We start from the raw sequence: 22,942 nt of genomic DNA on the forward strand, positions 1-22,942 counted from the left end.
TTTCAATTAAAATCCAAATTTTCAACCGATGTCCGTTGGGATTTTTTTTTAAAATTTTCAAAAAAATTTCCAACCGGCATTCATTGGAATTCGGTTGGAATTTTTTTTAAAAAAATTTTCAAAAAAAATTCCAACCGGCATCCGTTGGAATTCCGTTGGAATTTTTTTTAAAAATTTTCAAAAAAAATTCCAACCGGCATCCGTTGGAATTCCGTTGGAATTGTTTTCTAACAAACATCCGTTGGAACTCCGTTAAAAATTTGCAACCGATTTTTCCAACGTTAATCCGTTGGAAATACCGTTGGAAATTTCCAACCCAATTTTTCAATTGAATACGTTGAAAATTCCGTTAAAAATTTCCAACGGGTGTTTCCAACGGATACCCGTTGGAAATTTTCAACGGAATTTCAACGGAAATCGTCGTTAAAACGCCGTTGAAAACCGTTGAAAATCCGTTGGAAAATCCGTTGGAATTCGAGGATTTTTTTGTAGTGATATATACACACATATGTATATGTGTTATATATGTGTGCGTTTTCTGTAACTTCATGGAGGCCGTAGTTACACTAAATCCTAGAGACGGTGTATGTTTGTATATATGTTATCGTTTCGAGAAGAAGCTATATAGTTTTTGTAATGGCGAATTTGTATGATTCCGCTTATGTTGTTAGAACACTTTGTTTTATCGCGCATGCATGTTGCTGTTACGAATCATCTTATATGTATAATGATAATTGATATATATATACATATATATATATATATATATATTAGTTACCTGTATATGTTCTCCGATTGTTTAGTCGTTCATTTAAGGCGAAAAAATATTTACGGTGGTGTTTAGGGGTGGTCATATGATTTTCTTTAAACTAAGGTAGGGTTGCAGATCGAATATGAAAATATATAACTAAAAATTGTAAGAAAATAAAATATCTTATTAATATGAGTATTAACGTTCAAACAGGAGCCGGATCGAAGCAAATCTGAAAATTTCCAAAATAACAATACTCGTATATGAAAATAAAAGATCGAAATAGAGCCGTTTAGTGTTATGTTGTATTCTCTCTTTATATATATATATATATATTAAAATGCAGTTTTTGATACAAAAGATTCGTATCTTAAAGTGGGGTTTGTTAATTTCGAAACCTTAACCATTGAGAACGCCCTGATTTAGACCAATGCGAATCAGTGGATACTAAGATTTTGGACTGTTTGCATATGCAATGTAAAAATAATAAATATATTTTTTTACATTTTATTTTGTGGAAATTGTATATTTCTTTGGACCATGTTTTAATTGGGCCATGTTAACGATAGGCTCATTTGTATCTTTCCCTCCATTTTCCTGAGACTCTGCCCCTCTCTCCCTCTCTCTCTATCTCTCGATCGTTTCGCTATTTTGTTACCATTGTCGGAGAGGCAAATCGAGTTTAAGCAGAATTCCATGCCGTGGCTTCTTCATCATCCGTTCCAAAATTCAGTCAAACCCTAACCCATATTTCTATTTCCCAATTTCTCTCCCCGTGTTCTGTTTCGAGGTTAAAGCACCGATCCTTGCCCATTTCGAGAATCTACTCTGCTCCTCTCGTAACGCAACGAGCTCGCTCTAAAACCGTCGTTTTAGCTGTCCAGTCCAATTTCCTGAAAGGTTTTTCACTGACCCATCTGCTTGATATCATTCAATTTCTTCATATTTTACTCTTTTCGTTTTCTCAAGTCGTTCCGGGGTTGCAATTTTTTGTTTCATCCAAATTAGATTGAGGGATTTGACCGGCAGTATACGAAATGGGTCTCCGAGAACTCCCCTTAAGTAAGAATTTTGGTGCCTGGGTTTATGATGGATTTTCCTTCGATGACGATGGGTCTGGTTAGAAATTGGTTTTGGAATCCGGCCCAAGATGAGGAGAGATTCTGCAACAGGCTGTTTGGTTGGTGGGAAACAGCGAGAAAATATCGGAGAAAGGTTTGTGATCTCTGTAGAGGAATGATACAGTGAGTACCCTTGTCTTTCCATGCATTGATGAAATCTTGTTTTCTGTCCATTGTTAGCTATTAGGTCTTTAGGGTTCTTCTGAACACAAATTTGTAGGACATGCTAAGAACGATGCTAAGTAACGTTTTGGAAATTCATCACCAATGCTTAGAACCATATGAAACTTTAGAGAGGATGTAATTGTGTTATGGAATAAACTTTGTTACAATTTGTCATTTTCAAATTAGAAGATGCTTAGTGCTTTGCTAAGATTTCTTCTACTGTAATGGAGTTTGTGAACAGTTCTTAGAACAGCATGGAACATTGGAAGAGATGGAGTTGAAGCCGGAACCAAACTTATACCTGTAGGTTCAGTTCTTGTCTGAAATCTGTACAGTTGCCAAACCGAGATTAGGGTTTGACTTGACTCGAGTGCCTGTTTACCATTGCGGCTCAAGGAATCTGTACCGATACCCGTGACCAGAGTTTCAGTTACAGTTTTTGCGTTGGTGGTTCCATTGTTTGCTCTCAAGTCATTCCTATCAACAGCTATCTTTGTGTCGGTATGTGATTTCACTTCCTCTTCCTCATCCTTCACTGTTAAGAAGCTAAAAGTCGGTTTATTTGATTGTTTTTCATGAATGTTGCAGGGTACAACGGGCTTTGCATACTTCTTATCCATGGCCCGAAACAAAGGACAAGCTCCTAGACGTGAGGAGGAAGTAGTTCTGGTTTCGAGCTCACGAAAGATCCACTAGAAGAAGCCAGGAATATCACGAAGAAGTACAAGTAAATCACTACAAAAAACAATTATATAGCGACGGAAAAATCCGTGGCAAATACAAAGGAAATCCGTCGCAATTAAGAATTTACGACGGAATGCGACGGACTTATTTCCGTCGCTATAGCACTGTTGCAAATGTATAACGGTTGTTAAGAAATCTGCGTTTTGCGATGGAAAATGACGGATAATTCTGTGCGACGGAATTTTTTCCGTCGCATCCCGTCGCAAATGTTTTAAAAATTTTTAAAAAATATATAAAAAAATTATATACTATATATACACGTACATATATATATTTTCACATACACATACATTCATACACATACATTACACACATACAAATATATATACACATACATACATATATATACACATATATTTTTATATACACATACTCATATATACACAAACACACATACACATTCACACATATACACATATACACATACATAAATACTCATACACATATACATTTCACAAACACATACACATACACATAAACACACACATATACACATATATTCATATACACATACAATCACATATACATACACATACATATTCACATTCACATATATACACATACACATACATAAACACACACACATACACATTCACACATATATACACATTCACTTACACATGCATTCACTTACACACATATACATTCACACATATATATACACATTCACACACAAACATACATACGTACATACATACATACATACAATACACACACATTAACAACACAAACATACATACACACAAAATATACATACACATATATACACACACAAAAAATATATATATATATATATATAATCCATATATACTCATATATACATATTCACACTCAAATACATATACACATACCTTGATATATCTTGGAGGAAAACAACGTTGGAAAAAAATTGGAGAAGATTAAGATTTTTTTTTTTGGAAACTTCAAAGTCTGAAAAAAGAAGACGAAGTCGGTGCTTTTATTTCGTGTTGCGACGGAAATTACCATCGCCATCCGTCGCAAAACGAAATAAAAATCGCGAAAATTTGAAAATTTTCATCAAAAATAACGAAATAAATGAAATTAGTAATTTCCGTCACAAATCCGTAGCTAATTCTAAAAAATAAATTAAATTAAATTAAAAACAATTAAAATTAGCATTTGCTACGGAAATTTCCGTCGCAAATAATGTTTGTTATTGCGCCGTCAACGTCTCCGTTGCATTCCGTCGCAAATTTTCGACGGATTTTACGACTCTTTGTGACGTAAAAATTTTTCCCGTATTCCGTCGATAAACCGTCGTATTCCGTCGTAATTTTGTATGCGACGGAATTTTCCGTCGCAAGTTTCGTAGCTATACGAGAATTTTCTTGTAGTGAATCCCTTTTCGAACCGATCTGATAATCATATCATGGCATTATATAGAATCAGAAATCTCCAATGTGATATTAGACTACATATCCTTACTATAAGCTCAAATCCAATTTTGTTTACCTCAATCATACATGATTTATATAGAATTTGGGGTTTCATCACTTTTGATCTCTTGTATCACACTTTTGCCTCACAGCTTAAGCATCAACCGGTTTTGGGATTGGTACGGTACGGTCACTGTTCAATACTGCAATCAAACCGGTTTAGCTTACCATATGGGGAGATGATTCAAGATTAGTAATCATTCCACAAGCCGCTGCTACAAAGGCAATGAAGTGGTGGGTCAAAGAATATATGTTAATGGGAGCAAAATAAAAAGGTAAAAAGATGGAATCAATGAAGTGGGGTGAAAAATCATGAAGGGTTTGCATGAAATTGAAATCATGGGTTCAATTTTAATTCGAATTTTGTGACAGGAACATGGCGTGGGTTCGAAATAGTTGCATGTGTTGATAAAGATGTGACATTGTTCCTCATATCTCAATCAATCATTCAAAGATTCTGATGTTTTTTTTCCCTTGTTTGAGTTGCATGAAATCTTTGGAGAATGATGTTTTTGCTGTTCTTTGCACATAAACAAATATCAAAAAATAAATAAACCCTGTAAAATATGTTATATATATATATATATATATATTTATGTAGGTATGTATTCCATACAAAATGGACATGTAGAAGTGCCCAAGATATTGCATTTTCCCATCAAACATGTTGATAATGGCCTTTGGACAAGGAACATTACCACATAGATTCACCTTTCCCTTTTTTTATTAATTGCCTTAAACCATGTGGGCCCCTTCTTGAGAAATTGTCGTCTAGAAACTAGTGTTGTCTAGGATTCTGCACCTCACCATCATCCACCGTTGATTTAGCCAATCGCTGATGTGGTTAACGACACGTGTACGGTGGATATTCAAGGATAATGAACATCATGATCCACCCGTCGAAAAACTTCACATTGTCGGCATCTGTCAAAGAATAAATAAATAATTTTTAAAAAGAATTTAATTAGAATAAAATCTCTGTGTTTCCAATGGCGAGCGTGCTGATAATTTAATCAATTAGGGTTAGAAAAAAAAGCAGCTTTATTAAAAATGGGAGTAATCATGAAGATCTTTGTTGTTCGTCGCTTTCTTATAGCCGTTGGATCGTCTTACTTTGTAATAAAAACCCGAACTTTGGTAGCATCTAACGGTGGAGATTTAACACAATCATAGCCGTTGAAATGTTTGACGAAAGAGCTTACAAAATGGTCAACACTCCCTCTGTCAGCTAAAAAGAACGAGCCTTTGCCTATAGCGAAACCCAAAGACTGCACCTTTCCCCTCTCTCTCTCGAGCAGTTTCCATGGCTGCGTTGAGATTTCTTCCCGTTTTCCTCTTCTTTCTGTCACTTTCCAAGGACTGTCCTAGAACTTTTGGTGGCGACACGTCATCATCGTCCCCTGGATCTTCGGATGTGAAGCTTCTGTTGGGAAAGATCAAGCCTTCACTACAAGGTAACAGTGAGAATCTACTGCTGTCTTCATGGAACTCATCAGTTCCTGTCTGTCAATGGAGAGGGGTAAAGTGGGTATTTTCAGATGGATCTCCGCTTCACTGCACGGACCTCTCTTCACCGCAATGGACCAACCTATCTCTCGTCAAGGACCCATCCCTTCACCTTCTCTCTCTGCAGCTCCCTTCTGCGAATCTCACCGGTTCACTTCCTCGGGAGATTGGTGAGTTCTCGATGCTTCAGAGTCTGTTCCTCAACATCAACTCCTTAACTGGGTCGATCCCTCTCGAGCTTGGTTACACTTCTTCTCTGTCTGATGTTGATTTGAGCGGTAATGCCCTGGCTGGGGTTTTGCCTCCATCGGTTTGGAACCTCTGTGATAAGCTTGGCTTCCTCAGCTTTCATGGTAATTCGCTGTCTGGGTCCTTGCCTGAACCCGCTTTGCCAGATTCTACTTGTAGTAATCTGCAAGTTCTTGATTTGGGTGGTAATAAGTTCACTGGTGGTTTCCCCGAGTTTATAACGAGATTCAAAGGTGTAAAAGAGCTCGATCTTTCAAGTAACATGTTCGAGGGTCCTGTTCCTGAGGATTTGGCTGGATTAAAACTTGAAAGGCTCAACCTTTCACACAACAACTTCAGTGGGGTGTTGCCGGATTTTGGTGGATCAAAGTTTGGTCCGGAAGCTTTCCAAGGGAACAGCCCTAGCCTTTGTGGGTTGCCCTTAAGACCCTGTCTTGGTTCCTCTAGTTTGAGCTCAGGTGCTATTGCTGGTCTCGTGATTGGTTCAATGACCGGGGCCGTGGTCCTGGCCTCGTTGTTAATCGGGTATATGCAGAACAAGAAGAGAAAGAATAGTATAGACAGTGAAGATGACTTGGAAGAAGGAGAGGAAGAAGAAAACGGCGATAAAGATAGTGGCGAAGGGAAGCTGATTGTGTTCCAAGGTGGTGAGCATCTGACACTCGAAGATGTCTTGAATGCAACAGGACAAGTGATGGAGAAGACAAGCTATGGCACTGTCTATAAGGCGAAGCTTAGCGATGGAGGGACAATTGCATTGAGGCTATTGAGAGAAGGTAGTTGCAAGGATAGGAGTTCTTGCCTGCCGGTGATAAAGCAACTGGGAAGGATTCGGCATGAGAATTTGGTTCCTTTGAGGGCTTTCTATCAGGGAAAGTATGTTAATGGGGGCAAAATAAAAAGGTAAATTTTACACGGTATCTTTCCATTAATCTTTATTCATAGCTTGTTATAGTTACATGAAGAGAAGGATTACTCCTCTGTTATGGGTTGGATCTCGAAGAGTAATGAACTCGTTTAACAAACTCAGCTTGTGATGTCAGATAGAATCATGAATTGTATAGAAGGATTGCTTCTCTGTTTATGGATCTTGAAGGGTATTGGGTTACATTCTTGAAAAGCTGAGAAATTTCTGTATTGATAGTTCTTTTGATAACATATAGACGAGCAATTCGATTTATGAGCTCGGCTGGTGATGTTAGATAGAATTCATGAATTGGATAGAAGGATTATTCCTCTGTTTATGGATCTTGAAGTTGAAGGGTAATAATGGGCTGCATTCTTGAAAAGCTTGGAAATTTCAGTGTTAGTTGTTTTGGTTTTGGCTGAATTGTTATTCTCAATCTGCAGAAAGTAGACCGGGAAAACCGGTGTTGAACTGGGCTCGGAGGCACAAGATTGCACTGGGAATAGCTCGAGGGCTCGCTTATCTTCATGTCGGGCAAGAAGTACCCGTCATACACGGGAACGTCAGGTCGAGAAATATTCTCGTGGATGACTTTTTCTTCGCCAGGATCACGGAGTTTGGTCTGGACAAGTTGATGGTACCATCTGTAGCTGATGACATAATCTCGCAGGCAAAATCCGATGGCTACAAAGCGCCCGAGCTCCACAAGATGAAGAAGTGCAACCCGAGAACCGACGTCTACGCATTCGGAATCCTTCTTCTGGAGATTCTGATGGGGAGAAAACCCGGGAAGAACGGGAGGAACAGCGAGTTTGTGGATCTGCCCGCTCTGGTTAAAGTAGCTGTCTTGGAGGAAACGACAATGGAGGTTTTTGACGTGGAGGTGCTGAAAGGGATAAGGAGTCCGATGGAAGAGGGTCTGGTTCAGGCATTGAAGCTTGCAATGGGATGCTGTGCTCCGGTCCCGACGGTCAGACCGGCCATGGATGAGGTCGTGAGACAGTTGGAAGAGAACAGGCCGAGGAATAGGTCGGCTTTGTATAGTCCTACAGAGACGAGGAGCGAGGCCGGGACTCCGTTTTGAGGGCTATGTTTTTTTTTTTTTTTTTTTTTTTGGAATTTCTGCATTTGAGAGTAGGTGAAGGTGTTAGAAGGTGGAACCATCTCTAGAGTAGGTGAAGGTGTTAGAAGGTGGAACCATCTCTCATTTGTATAACTCTATTTCATATTGCAAGTGTTTCAAACCATACATACGCCTAATCTTGAATCGAGAAAGTATCATTTGGCATGAGAATGTGTAGTTTTACATGTAACTGTAAGGAGGTGAAAGTGGATTAGTATCCGAGATTTTCGGGTTATCCGGTCTTAATCTCGATCTCATCTCTCTCAGATTTCAAGCTCATGACTCATGAGTATACTCAAGGTACTCGGTCGGCGAGGTAATACTCTATTTCCTCCTCTCCCCCTCTAGCTCGAGTATCCGCAGGTCACGGGTATTAGACAAGTGAGAAAACCCGTACTCGAACCTACCGCTCAGACTTTCGGCGGGGAAGGACCCGATCACTCTCGTACTCGCCAACAAACGGATTCCCGAATTTCAAGTACACACGAGATGGATAACCACAGAACCCACAGGGTCGAATAAAGCACTATACTACAGATTTTGCAGGTTGAACAACACTACGGCTCTACTGAGACCGAGGTTGATACATGGATACAAATGGAAGAAAGCCGAAATCCCCAAAAGAAACAAGAGAAAACATAAACCCTAGGAAGCAGGGTTACAAAGAAAAACGAGTTCTTTTTCTTCATTGTTTCCTCCCTCTATATGTGTTTGCGTATACGAATTTCACAACATTTGACTAACACCTCATACCGATTCTGCATTTGAGCGCACCCGAGCTGTAAGTAAGCGTACTTACAAGGGAAGACGACTTAGCTGCCAAGCTCGACGCCCTGGCGTAGTTAGCAGAAGCTCCTGCTCCCGATGACATGAAATATGCACCGTTAAGCATGAGATCTCCCTGTGATCTCCAGTTCCAGTTCTTCCACTCTCCTTGCCATGCACCTACCCTTTTCGTCACCTGCCGATAAAAATTTCCACACTGGTTCATTTCCGATCAAGATTCAAACCTGTTATCTACAACCGAGTCTCGCTCTTTCAGACAAGACTCGTGTTTCTTCATTTCTGCTAAAGGATTCTCTGTTTAAACCGACCTTGTGGATTAGATACGAGAATGTATGATTCAATCGCGTACCTCTTTAGCAAAACGATTTGCCGGGGCAAGGTATCGGTTGCCTTGGCTGTTGATAGTAGGGTTAGCACTTCCGCCAATAGCATACATTATCCAGTGCGTGTAATCGTTGTTCACCACATGAAAATACCCGTGTCTACACCTGAAATAACGTTAACATGAGAACGATTCAACTGATAAGAACCATCAGGAGAAAGCCAATAAGAAGAGGATGAAGCCTAGAAGACTGGGGAAATGCAGAAGAAAGTACCTTGGCATTCTCTGGATAAGACCCTCGCCGAAATGGTTATAGGCAATGGTCACTTGCATGATCTTGTCTCTCGCGTAGGAATCGCTGTGTCCCAACAACATCACCTGCATTTCCATCGATGGAATTCTTCACAACTTTTGAAGACATTCAATAAGAAAGCTGAAAACTTTTGCACTTGTATCTGCAGCTATGGAGTCTTTGGCTAAACCCATTTCTAATCGATCCCAGAGAAAGATAACAAAGATCAGAGAAACATTTCACTTCACCATCCCCGAAATTCTACATTGCTAAGAGAGCTTTCTTGAAATTCAACAAAGCAGGCGAATTAAGCAACGAATTCAGCATAATTTTACTAATTTGGTAAAATCAGTGTAGTAGAATCGAAGAAGAAACGGACCTCGTTATGGTGAGTGAAGTAATTATTGGAGATCGTAATCGCCGTAGAACCCATGATCGCATCAATCAACCCATCAGCACAATTAGACAGAGAATTGTGATCAATCCAAATATGACTCGACCCAAAAATCGAGATCCCGTCACCATCCGCCATAGTTCGCCAACCGTAATGCGTCGGCGAACTCCGAACCATAGCATTCCCCGTCTGCTTACAGTCATGGATATGAACTCCATGGATGATGATGTTGGTCACGAACTGGATCGTTATACAGGCGCCATTAGCGATGTGGACGTTCACTCCTCGGCCATCGATCGTCTTGAAGCTATTCATGATGAGCTCTTGCTTCAGGGTTATGACCATGTCGCGCTTGAATACGATCCAGAGAGGCCGGTCCTGGATCACGGCGTGACGGAGAGTCCCGGGTCGCGGGTTCACCGGGTCGTGATCCGACGGGTCGGTGACGACGTAGTAACGGCCGTCTCGGCCGCCGACGGCATTGCGGCCAAATCCTATCGCACAGTTCGCGAGACGTTTTCGCCGGAGATGCCATCTCTGGTCACATCGCCAACAGTCATCGATCGGATTTCCGGTGGCGCAGGAGAAGAACCCTAGCTTCCTCCGCTCCGTACTGTTTCGTATGCTCCTGCGTGAGAATAATTTCGCATAATTAATAGATTAACCACAATAAATTAAATAAATTGCGTAACGGCCTTGAACTTTGGAAATGTGCAGAGAAATCCCCAAAGCGAAACGAATGGAATTTTGGGGTTTTGAATCAATTTAATGAATTAGTTAAGTGAAGTTATTACATAACAAAAAAGATAACTTTCAGAATAACCTTTAAAAAGTTCTTTAAAATTGTGATTGAATCCTAGTTAAACAAAAAGTAGAACCTAAATTAAAACATTATTCAAATAAAAGAGCAAAATTGGTTTTTCTAAATTGAAAAGAAATACTTTAAAGATTTTAAAAATTCTGTTATTTTATTAATTTCGCGTTAAGAAAATATTATCAAATTTTCCGTTAATTAATTAGGTAGATAAAATCTAAAATCTAAGGATTGACCAGAATCTTGGGAATTATTATTGTTATTATTATTATTAGGCTGATCGTTTCGATTTGGTTCTTCGGAACCGGACCAAACCGAACCGAAAAAACGGTACTTTTTCTGACTCGAAACCGTTCTTAATTCCTTAACGGTACCATTTTTAGAGAACCGAATTTTTTCGGAATTGAATTGAACCGAACCGAACTTTAAAAATCCCGAAAAACCGAATATTTTTAAAGGAAATCTATCTTTTTTTAATAAAACCCGGAACCGATACCGAAACCGAACCGAACCGAATACAATATAAAAACCGATTGGTACTTATTTTGTAAAACCGAAAGAACCAAACCGATCAATTTCTGTCCCGAACCCGAACCGTTTTCCGAAACGCTCATCTCTAATTATTATTATTATTATTATTATTATTATTATTATATGAATCACATGATGAGACAAAAACGAAGAAAGCATTGAATTGTTTTTTGTTATGTGGGAGGTGGACCATGTGATCATAAATGTGACAAACAAGGAACTATATCTCATGTGATACGGTACATACGGAAAGCTTCGGATCCTTCGATTTCTCATGACCAATCTATATATTATATAAAATCGGTACATGGGACTTTTATGTTTTGGCCTCACAAATATACATGATCAAGCTACATTATTCTCTAGATATATTATTTACTCAATTTTTATTATTTTTCTATTTTCGGATTATATTAACCTAAGATTAAAAAATTATATCCACTTGGGTTTTAAACAAAATTATATATTGTTCGGTTGGTTGGATTTTCTATATCGGAATCCGAGCCCTTAGTCTTATTCCATACTACAATCGAATAAAAATCTCGGATCTACATCTACATGGACGACCGACCACTCATGTGATCAAAATTTATGGATGCATACATAAATAAATAAAATGATCAAAATGCATCTATATCGCTAAAAAAAATTAATTGTAGCACATTCATCTATCAACTAAATGCATATGTTTTTTTGTTTTTTGATAATCTGAAATTCATCGGGCATTTGGTTTAATTAAAATTGTCAAAAGATCAAAAAATTATGGATGAATGTCCTTCATATTTTGATTTGAACCCGATATAAAAATATACTTTATATACACTCAAATTTGGGTAACTAAATGTAGAGTTAATCTATATGTATATTTCTTGTCATCGTTATAGTGATATTTATACAGAATTTTATCTATATGTATTGCATAATTTTTTTATATGGTATATTACATACTAATAATTATAAAAAATGTGAAATGTTTATATTCCTATTTCGATATGTAAAAGTCGACTCCTATACTACATAGAGGTATATATATTTATATATACATTAAATACAAATGAGAAGATGTGAATGTCGGTGGATCTTGAGAAGAAATAGTGAGTAATAAATGGGGGATCACAGAAGAGGGAAAAAAAAAAACTTCGGATCCAAACAGAGGATTTTACCATATTTATTTGGCTGTAAAATTTAAATATAAGATCGTATTCTTTATATATATATATATATATATATATATATATATATATAATGAGTCAAACACTCATCCATAAATCATAGAAAGCGTCAATACATCAAATGTATCCAAGTAAAGCTCGTAAACAGTACATCATAGAACACTAAACCAACAGTGTCAACAGTTCATTACCATGGTGTCGGATCGATTCTCCATAAAGGATCTGGGCGAGTTCTCATTTTTCCTAGGCGTTGAAGTGTCCCGCTCATCCGAAGGCTTGTATTTGACTCAACACAGGTACATATTGGATCTCCTCAAACGCATTAATATGGGCAATGCAAAACTATTACAACCCCGATGTCATCGACTAATCAGAATCTCCTTTGGATGACCCTACAGAGTTTCGGAACGTTGTTGGAAGTCTTCAATACTTGAACTTCACCCATCTAGACATTGCTTATACGGTGAATAAATTATCTCAATTTATGCACCGTCCGACAACCGAACATTGGCAAGTGGTGAAACGAGTGTTAAGATATCTTGTTGGCTCTATCTCTCTCGGTGTCTTCATGTCATCGAAGAACACCGAAACTCTTCATGCTTTTTCCGATGCCGATTGGGGTGACAATCGCTCACGTTTATTTCGGACGCCACCCGACCTCTTGGTCTTCGAAGAAGCAAAGAATTGTGGCTCGCTCCTCTATTGAGTCGGAATACAAGTCTGTTGCTTCGATGGCGTCAGAAATAAAATGGATGTCCTCTTTGCTTACAGAACTTGGTGTCTCCTCATCATCGTCACCCGTCATATATTGTAACAATGTAGGTGTCACATACTTATGCGCTATTCTGGTGTTCCACTCCCGCATGAAGCACGTGGCCATTGATTATCATTTTATCCAGAGTCTCGTCCAAGATGGTCTTCTACCGGTGATACAAACAATTCCACAGTGTACCAGATAGTCAGCGAACTCTTGGCTCATATATTCACCACTGCGATCCGATCGCAATGCCTTAATAGTCTTGCCAAGCTGGTTTTGTACTTTGTTTCTTAAAGTCTTGAACATTTCAAGCATTTCAGACTTATGTCTCATCAAATACACAACCAAATCTACTGAAATCATAAGTAAATGTGACGAAATACAAATAACCTCCTCTAGCGAGTAAGCTCATGGGCCCACATACATTGCTATGTATTAGGTCCAATAACTCCAACGTCCGTTCTCCTTTTCCACTAAAAGGAGACTTTACCATTTTACCCATCAGACAAGATTCGCATGCTTCAATCCATTCATAATTGAAAGAATCCAGAAATCCTTCGGAGATGAGTTTCTGTATGTGTTTCTCGTTGATGTGGCCTAAACGGCAATGCCAGAGATAGGTCGGGTTTAAGTTGTTCGACTTAAACCTCTTCGCATTTACGTTATACACGGACATGGAATCGGAAGGTTGATCGTTCAAGACATACAATCCATTCACAAGGTAACCATTACCATAATAGATATTGCCTTTGAACATCATTAGGTTCTTATTTTCAATAACAAACCGAAAACTATCCAAAGCCAAACAGGAAATAGAAAAAATGTTTCTGCTTATAGCAGGTACAAAGTAACAATTACTTAGTTCTATAACCAGTCCAGAAGGTAAAGCTAAATCATAGACGCCGACAGCCAATGCAACAACCTTTGCTCCATTCCCGACACGTAGATCCACTTCACCTCGAGCCAACGTCCTACTTCTTCTCAGACCCTGCACATTTCCACAAATGTGATAGGCACATCAGGTATCCAATACCCAGGATGAAGAAGTGAATACGTTAGCTTCAATAACGTAAATACCTGAAGTAGAAGCTTCAACAAGCTTCTTCTTCTTCAGATCTTCCAAGAAGAGTTTACAATTTCTTTTCCAATGACCAATATATTACGTGTGAATGCTATATAAATTAGCTAAGAGTATAAGATTGAAGAATGATGTAAATCGCCTGATGTAATTATATTTTAAAAAAATGATAATATTCTATGCATAAGAAATATTTTTCATATAACTATATAATCACACTATATATATCACAGACAGATCATGATTCAATAAATTTTATATTCCTCGAATATTAAATGTGAATGCTATAACTTAATGAGTTAGCCAAGAGTATAATATATAAGATTGAAGAATGATGCAAAACGCCTAACATAGCCAATTGATGTAATCATAATTTATATATAAAAAAGATAATATTATAAGTAAATGAAATATTTTTAAAGTAAATATAATATATATATATATATATATATAAACTTACATATCGACCATGGATGCTATTTCTTCAGGGTTTTTAACGGCGTGTTCATGCCATGAGTCTTCCGATGACCTGAGAAAACCATATCAAACGAAAACGACACCGTTTTCCATCAGATCCCCCAATGTTCTGAGGATCAAATATTTAACGGCTGAGATTTCAATCTTCTTCGGGTATGTAAAAACTCACGTATCCGCCATTGATGAGTTTCTGGAGCTCTGCGGTTTCAGAGATTCCTCTGTTCGTCGAACCCTGTGGAAATTAAATGCAGGGACGAACTTTAACACATTCTTACTTCTTCTGAATCTTCGTATTGATTCGAAACGAAAACCTAATCGTATAAAATATGAACTCACGTTGACGCATTTACGCAGAGAAAATAAGCAGAAAAACAGAGGTATAGAACAACGTTTTGGGATCCGCCATTGTTGCTCCGCTGAAGCTTTCTCTCTCCTCTGTGCAATAAGGAGGAGGAAGAAGAAGAAGAAGAAGGGAGAGATGAGTCTTGGAGGAGGAGCAAAGAGAAGAAGCCCGGTTATATAGGCAGAACGAACGTGGGGTGTGAAGGAACAGCATACTCCGTTAACTGTACAGAACGACGCCGTTATATTCCGTTAACTATTCATCCGTTATGGATAACGGCGTCTTCTACCTGCCGTCTTTCAATTGCTTTTTTCTCAAACGATCCTTCCGTACAAGGAAATAACATATTTGTTTTATTTTATGACGCTCTTATTCAATACTCGTAGTCTCGTAGACATAATATTAGTTACAGAAACCCAAAAATTTAAATTACTGTATAAACTCAACTCTTTAACGCATTTGATTCTCATCCGAAATCTTTGAATAGTTACAATAGTTAAATAAAATTTTAATTTTTATAAATTGAAAAATGTATTTTGTGATTTTTTGGTTTGGAGTCCTTGGATCAAAAGAAATAGTATATTTTTAGATATATTAATTTTAAATCACGGTGATTATTGGATGCTCGTGATTGCATGGCGACCACTTATAAGTTCCATGCACGTATGTTTCGTTTTGGCTTAAATCATTCGTCCATACGTTGACTTGAAATAATTCCGTGCATGATTTATTATGTTCAATGTAATGTTACATACAAAACTATTATATCATTATATTATATCTATGTTTAAAATACGACGTGAGATGCCATGTTATAGTAGGATGGATATTTATAGTTAGGCATATAAAACCGAAAAGATATTTTATTTTTCTATATATAAATTGAAACCGAACTTGTAAAATCGACTGATATATAATTGTTCAAATTTGAAAGAAAAAAAAAACGAAGCTAAAACCCCGTATGTGCATGCATCCCTAAGTACTATTTTGAACAAGCAAGTACCTTGGAGGTGAAATGTTTTGTGATTAAATTTGGAATTGATATTCAGAATATCGTTATAAAAAAAATGGAGTTGAAATATTACCTAATAAATTTTGAACTTTAAGGTTTCAATGGCTTTCGGGTCAGTTCCAGTTTGCCAAATTTTGACAGTAACAAGTGGTTTTGCATTCATACTTCCTCACATGAGTCTCGCCTTGATTTGCATGATATTAATATCCATAATAATTTTTAGCAATTTCCTTATAACTACAACAAAATAATATATAGCTTTATATCTTTTTTTTTTAAAAAAATTATCTTATTTAGTTCATTAAAAAAAACGTGCCTCAGATATCCCTGTTTATATGGAATTGCGTATATAATGTTTTCTTGGTTGATATCTCAAGGGAATCTAACTTCGTTGCGTAAAACCAAAGGTCCGGTGAACTTCTGATTCTAAAAAAAAAGCTTCATTGCGTAAAACTAGGGGCTGTAGTTTTTATTCTTTTGGCTATGTGAAATAAATCAAATTATTATTATTATTATTATTATTATTATTATTATTATTATTATTATTATTATTATTATTATTATTATTATTATTATTATTATTATTATTATTATTATTATATCTAAATCAAAATGATTTATACTATTATTTGTTAATAAAAAGTCCATAAAAATTGAAAGAAATATAAACCCGATATAGAAAGAAATAAAAACGAAATTCTATAGTTTTAAAAAACGAAGCTGGTTAAAAACACCCCAAATCTAAACCGATTTGTGAATATGTTTTCCTCATATTAAATTCCACGGATTTACAAGTTCACAATACATACATACATACATACATACATACATACATACATACATACATACATACATACATACATACATACATACATACATACATACATACATACATACATACATACATACATACATACATACATACATACATACATACATACATACATACATACATACATACATACATATATATATATATATATATATATATATGGAATGAAGGAAATTCTTTTTTTTTTAATTAAAAATATAAAAATAAAAAAGAGAAATTAGAATAGTGGGAACTTATAGGAAGGAATTAGTGGGAGCATGTTTTCGGTATTGACTTTGCTACTGAAGACAAATCACCGCTAATCAAGGTCGCTTAGCTAAACTTGTTTAATAATATACTGTTTTTCTTCGTTACGATCATATCCCAAATCATCATATTACATGGAGATCGGTCCAATTAGAAATCTCCAATCAAATTCTGTATGCATACAAATTAATGTCCCGGTTAAGATTATCTTCCGTTTAATTTTGTTTGGTTTTGAAAATTGTAACTTTTCATTTATTATAATTTTTATATTTTGGCCTAGTTTTAGAGATTCTATTCGGGTTTATTTTACGTTGGTTTCATTTCGAAACGATTTTCTTTTCAGTTATATTAATATTCGTTTTAAATTCGATCAATACATTTTTAAAAGGATAAAATCTATAAAAATTCTAAAATTTGTAAAATGGTGGAAAACTATTTTTTAAATTTTTCGCTTAACAAATTCTAAAATTTGAAAAATGTATCATTATAATTCCTAAACTTATTTATATATTAATATCGCTAAAATTTCTTATGTCACCAATTAATAAGTTTTGAGAATTATAATAATACATTTTATAAATTTGGAAAATTATAATGACGTATTTTTCAAGTTTGATAACAATTTTGTTAAGCCATTTTACAAATTAATTTTTTTTTATGAATTTTACATTTTTTTAAAATCGTATTTAATCGGTTTCGGTATATGTACTATCCGGAACGATTTTATGTATTTAAACCGATTTTACGAGATAATCGATTGACTATTAAAATCACTTTTTTGATGTATGTATTTGGTTGGAAATTGAAAAAGATCATAAGGTAAGTCCATTTAATTTATTCATTATTTTATTATAAAGTCAAAATCAATTCAAATAATACGAATATGGTCGTTGCAAATGCAAAGTGCTCATGCAGTTAGTGGCAATCTGACACAACTCCCAACGTTCAGTCAAACATCTTCCAAAGTTTCTTTTATATTTTTATTTTTCTAAAAATATTTGGTACGAAAAATTATTTTGTAAGTAGAATAATTTGTATCCGATTACTCGTCACTATTCTTTCTTTCCTATGTCAATGACTATATTAAATTTATTTTACAAATATATTGTAAAGAATTTATACGGACCATTTTTGTACAATCGTATTACAGTTACATTTAAATTTAACCATTATTATTCGATTGATTTCGACTCATAAAACGATCGATCGACATCAACCTTTTTTTTAAATCTAAATTCCAAAAAATATTTGTTTTATCACACAACAACCTATCATAGATGACTATCAAGCTTATGGTAAATTGTTGACTAATGCATTGTGATGAACTTTCAAAATCTGGATACTCATAGATTCGAGATTTCCATCTATTTAATTACGATTAAAATTAGCAATTTTCGATCGGTTAAATAAATTAAATCTATTAAATCATATTACTACCTATCTCGATCGAATAAAAAAGCGAATTTATATAAATTTTATAAACAAATTTATCAATAATATGAACCGAATTCAATTTACGAAATCCAATAGATATATTTTTTTAAATTTAAAAAACCGGAGTCCAAACCAAAACCTAATGGGAACGCCAAATACTCATATGATTATAACTATTAATTATAAACATATAAAATGATAATAAAGAAAAAGGACAACAGTGCCTATGGTATCGACGTACGATGTAATAATCAGACATAAAGGTTACAAACAAAACGAAAAAAAAAAGATAACGAGGCATCTTTCGAGAAGTGTACATATTATATTGTACGCAAAAAAAAAAATCTAAAATAAAATTCAATACGGCATATTATTAACGCGATAATTTCGGGCCACCAACGTGAGTACGCGTCTCCATAACGCCGTCTGTCCATAATTTTATTATATGAAAAAAAAACCCATGCATGCATTTCATATTCACACGAGAAATTTAAAATACTAAAAAAAATCACCTCTTATTTAAATACATTCATTTATACTTGTCGACTTCCACCATCATTTAGGGAAATTAAAGGATATTAATTAAACAAAAATCGTATTTCCGGTTCTTATACTATACCAAAATAATCGGAGAATAACCCTTGGTTTGTGACCATCAAAAATGAAATTATATACACACATACAAATTGTTTTTTTAAATAAAAAAATGTTTATAATTTATGAGGATTTATAATCTAATAAGGAATCCTAACCCTGTTCTCGTTTATAATCATAATTTGCTTACAAGACTGCTAATTGTTTGTATCCAACCATCGACGATTCTTTTGTAATAAGGCCCGAGTCGGGCCCAGTTTCATACCGGTTCGAATTATTGACGGCGAGACTTACGCCACGTGTCACGATATCACGGCGCTCTCACGAGCCGGCTATCTATGGCGGTTGTAGCAGAATATTATCTTTTTTATTTAATATTTTATTTTATTTTTAAAATCGGAACAAGCGTTCTCGTGATATCATATATAAGCGAATCATCGGTTCTCTTTCATCTCACACTTCCCAATTCCTGAATCTCGTCATATTCATCACGCAATCTCTCCGAAAGAGAGAAAATTGTTGTCAACGAAAATCGAATCCTTGGAGAAGAAATATTCCTAATTCCCTATCTGTAATTCCTCTCCTTTCGTTCGATTTTGTCGATCCTTGTTTACGCCGTCTTGCTTCTCTTTTTGGATTTGTTCGTCTCGTTTTGATCGGAATCTAGTCCTGATTGATCAATTGACTGATTTTGATTGATACGGTTCTTTTCTTTGGTATAGTCGTGGTTGATTGCCCTTGGGGCTGCGAATTCGTGAGGGGATTCAGATTTTGGGTCTGGCTTTGGGTTTAGGTCTGAATTGGGATAGGGGAATTTCGAATTTGGATGAGAATCATCACGGAGATTGCTTGATGTTTTACTGTGTAGAAGAAGTATTCCATCTTGGTAGATAAAATTTCCCGATCCTACATCTAGGTATTCCTGATTAGCCTCCCAGGTGGAGAAGTTTTTGTTATGGCCATTGATTTGAGTTCTCTGTTTCGATTCTTTTGTGAATAAGTTTGTTTTACTTCATGTCTTTCATGTTGACAAAGTGATCTGTTATCAAATCTAGAGGAGTGTGGTTGAGGGTCTTAGTTATTCGATTTGCTTGTGTTCTTAAGAAACTGCTTAAGAATTGGCATGCAAGAGAGTTTTGAATGTTATATAAGATATACTGTGTGGACATGTTTATGCTCCTGCTTTGTTTTCTCGCATTCTCGTTGCTCATCTTGGTTGAATTGATGTTTGTTCGTGATTGCTATATGTCGATATTTTTCGTGAATTTGACCGGAAATTCTCTCTGGGTTGTAAATGCAGGTTTTAGGGCATTTGGGCTGTAAGGAAAATAGTTACTTTAGTTGTACACGCAGAATTTGGTTTCCTTCCGAGTTTCCCAAAGGATTATTTGTTCGATAGTGTTTGCTTCGTTGGTGGTTGGATTTGATCAGCATTTTTAACAAGTGATCTTCGTCGTAAAAGTAAATTAAAGTCTCGCTTTCAAATAGTAAGAAAGTAGATTTCCAACAGGCTGCCATTAGAGTTGCTCTCAACTGGTAAGTTTTTGTTCAGCCATATCTCTCCCTTTCTAAAGTTTAGTCATTTATGAATCTAGTTTGGATGTGGACTGACTATTCCTGCTTGCTAAATTGCTATTCTATGATCAAACACTATCTTGATATAAGATACCTTGTCTTTTGCGTAAAAGCAGTTATCTGCCCGGAGATTTTAAGCTACTTCTCGTTTACAAATTTCTCTTTTCAAATGTGACATAATATTCTAAACTCGCCAAGTGTTCTAACTCGCTCAATGTGTGAGTAGCTTACACAGTGCATACAAGATGGCTGGTGTAAAGCGAAAATTATGTAGCGAGTCAGATGATCATGCTCTTCTTCACAAAGAACTGGATGAGGTTTCATGTCCTATTTGCATGGATCACCCACATAATGCTGTTCTACTGCTATGCAGCTCATATGACAAAGGTTGCAGGTCTTACATCTGTGATACAAGTTATCGACATTCAAATTGTCTGGATCGGTTTAAGAAATTGCAGTCTGAATCTACAAACACTTCCACTGATACCCCTGAAGTGAACTTAGCTTTAAGATCAAATCTCAATTGGTCACAGCCTGAGGGCGATACAGCCCGAACAGTTAGTTTTAACCGCTTGACTAGGAACCTAGATTCTGAAGGTATATATGAGCTTGGGGACTCTACATCTTTGAGGAGAGTTGAACAGGAACAGTTGGAGGAACAGAACCAGAGAATGAATTTGAAATGCCCGCACTGCCGTGGTAATGTTTCAGGATGGAAGGTTGTGGAAAAGGTAAGAAATTATCTCAACTCGAAGACTCGAAGCTGCTCCCGGGAATCCTGCTCTTTTACCGGAAATTACCTTGAGCTACGCCGACATGCCAGAAGGGTTCACCCAAAAACCCGGCCTTCAGACATTGATCCATCGAGGGAGAGAGAATGGCAATACCTCGAGAACCAAAGAGAGTATGGAGATATAGTCAGTGCCATTCGTTCCACCATGCCCGGGGCTGTTGTTGTTGGAGATTACGTCATAGAAAACGGAGATAGGTTCTCCAGAGAAAGGGAAGACGAGAACTCAGGCGATCTCAATACACCTTGGAGGACCACTTTGTTCCTATTTCAGATGATCGGGTCGCTTGACCACGGAGGCAGCGGCTCAAGGACCAACAGACCACGGGCATGGAGAAATCGTCGACGTGCTTCAGAAAGGCGATACCTTTGGGGGGAAAACGTGCAGAGTCAGAGTCTACAAGAGGTGCATGGCAATGACATGTCCCCTGTCCCAAGAAGGCGTCGAAGGTTGTTGGCTCGTTCAAGGTCAGGCAATGGTCGCCCCCAATGATCGGATCAGATCACTTTCGACTGGTAAAGTCCCGACCTTTTCTCGCGTAAGAACCATCGGGTCTTTTTTGGTGGCATCATCCATCGTTCACTGACTGTGTTTTCTTGCCAGGCGAAAACGGTGATTCTTTCTCGCAAGGAATCATCTTTCCATCAGAAAACATCGCCAAGATAAAAAGGGGATGCTTCTTTCTCTCGTAAGAAGCGCTTGAAAACCTCTCTTCCTATCTCTGATCGAAGTCGAACTCGTCGGCTTTATTGAAGATTTACAGTAGTTGTGCATGTGTTATATTATATGTTTGTTGTGTCTGGCTTGTAAACTATATAATATATCCAATGCCTTTGTTTCAAGTGATTATTCACACAGTATTCTTCAATGAAAAACATTAAAAAAAAAGGACCGGATTTTGTGGAACGTGTATGGCAATTTTTGGGTTCTGTTTATTTAAAAATAAGAGAGAGAGAAAATGATTAAAAAATTAAATTGCATTCTATCTATACCTCTTAGGGTTGGGCACAAATACCTGAAAATCGGGTATCCGTCGGATATCCGTCTCACAAATATCTAATTTTAGGGTACTCGTAATTTTTAAATCCAAATCCAAATCTCGATTTTTCAATATTCGTGAATCCAAATCCAAATTCGGATAATAAAATTAATATCATATTTTTTAATATTAATTCAAAAAATTAAATTTATTATTATTTATCTCTTATGCTCTCTTTTGTCTCATATATTTTATCATAATTAATCAATTTTTATAAATATATCTTCATTTTTTGAAAATTTTATATATGGATTTTGTTGTTTTTCTGAAATAAATCCGGATCCGGATATCCGCGAATACTCGACCATTATTCCGGATACCCGTACCCCGAATACTCGTAAATACCAAATCCCGAATACATAGTTAAATACCCGAGCCTTCCAGATCCAAATCCAAATCTCTCGATTTTCTCGGATATCCGACTCGTACC

General features: G+C 36.4%; 4 protein-coding genes across 5 annotated transcripts in view; 3 read left to right on the forward strand and 1 right to left on the reverse strand.

The window, feature by feature from the left end:
• Window positions 1-4,706, forward strand: part of LOC104804650 — a 6,068-nt gene extending 1,362 nt beyond the window's left edge. The window contains exons 2-5 of the mRNA XM_010528990.2: window positions 1,442-1,651; window positions 2,279-2,538; window positions 2,626-2,764; window positions 4,331-4,706. Of these exons, the coding sequence (XP_010527292.1) occupies window positions 1,442-1,651; window positions 2,279-2,361 (293 nt within the window). The 3' untranslated portion in view covers window positions 2,362-2,538; window positions 2,626-2,764; window positions 4,331-4,706. The remainder of the gene's footprint in view (window positions 1-1,441; window positions 1,652-2,278; window positions 2,539-2,625; window positions 2,765-4,330) is intronic.
• Window positions 4,707-5,455: 749 nt separating this feature from the next.
• Window positions 5,456-8,275, forward strand: LOC104804600 (putative kinase-like protein TMKL1). Its single transcript, XM_010528916.2, is given in 3 exon segments — window positions 5,456-6,947; window positions 7,348-8,038; window positions 8,076-8,275. Coding segments are annotated over 2 exon segments (2,043 nt in total). The 5' UTR covers window positions 5,456-5,541; the 3' UTR covers window positions 7,985-8,038; window positions 8,076-8,275.
• A 220-nt stretch (window positions 8,276-8,495) lies between these two features.
• Window positions 8,496-15,123, reverse strand: LOC104804601 (probable pectate lyase 10). Its single transcript, XM_010528917.1, has 7 exons — window positions 14,983-15,123; window positions 14,816-14,878; window positions 14,630-14,698; window positions 9,803-10,445; window positions 9,406-9,509; window positions 9,159-9,297; window positions 8,496-8,984 (listed from the first exon to the last, which is right to left on the reverse strand). Exons 2-7 carry the CDS (start codon window positions 14,824-14,826, stop codon window positions 8,763-8,765), a joined length of 1,188 nt encoding a protein of 395 aa, XP_010527219.1. The 5' UTR covers window positions 14,827-14,878; window positions 14,983-15,123; the 3' UTR covers window positions 8,496-8,762.
• A 4,436-nt stretch (window positions 15,124-19,559) lies between these two features.
• Window positions 19,560-22,326, forward strand: LOC104804602. Of its 2 annotated transcripts, XM_010528919.1 has the most exons (4): window positions 19,560-19,678; window positions 20,408-20,643; window positions 20,909-21,988; window positions 22,077-22,326. In XM_010528919.1, the coding sequence occupies exon 3, from the start codon at window positions 20,928-20,930 to the stop codon at window positions 21,963-21,965; it is 1,038 nt and encodes a 345-aa protein (XP_010527221.1). In that variant the 5' UTR covers window positions 19,560-19,678; window positions 20,408-20,643; window positions 20,909-20,927; the 3' UTR covers window positions 21,966-21,988; window positions 22,077-22,326. The 2 variants fall into 2 exon arrangements, with proteins under 2 accessions (XP_010527221.1, XP_010527220.1); XM_010528918.1 differs by having other exon boundaries at window positions 20,408-21,988.
• The last annotated feature ends 616 nt before the right edge of the window (window positions 22,327-22,942 follow it).

This window comes from Tarenaya hassleriana, unplaced genomic scaffold (genome assembly GCF_000463585.1).
Source record: "Tarenaya hassleriana unplaced genomic scaffold, ASM46358v1 Cleome90, whole genome shotgun sequence".
NCBI classification, from domain to species: Eukaryota; Viridiplantae; Streptophyta; class Magnoliopsida; order Brassicales; family Cleomaceae; genus Tarenaya; species Tarenaya hassleriana.

Bases quoted from the DNA above. Each gene is read 5' to 3' on its own strand.
- LOC104804601 (XM_010528917.1), bottom strand. The intron at 9,510-9,802 runs GTCCGTTTCTTC...ATGGAAATGCAG, and splicing joins ACTTCACTCACCATAACGAG to GTGATGTTGTTGGGACACAG. The intron at 9,298-9,405 runs GTACTTTCTTCT...ACGTTATTTCAG, and splicing joins CTTATCCAGAGAATGCCAAG to GTGTAGACACGGGTATTTTC.
- LOC104804602 (XM_010528918.1), top strand. From the start codon at position 20,928: ATGGCTGGTGTAAAGCGAAAATTATGTAGCGAGTCAGATGATCATGCT.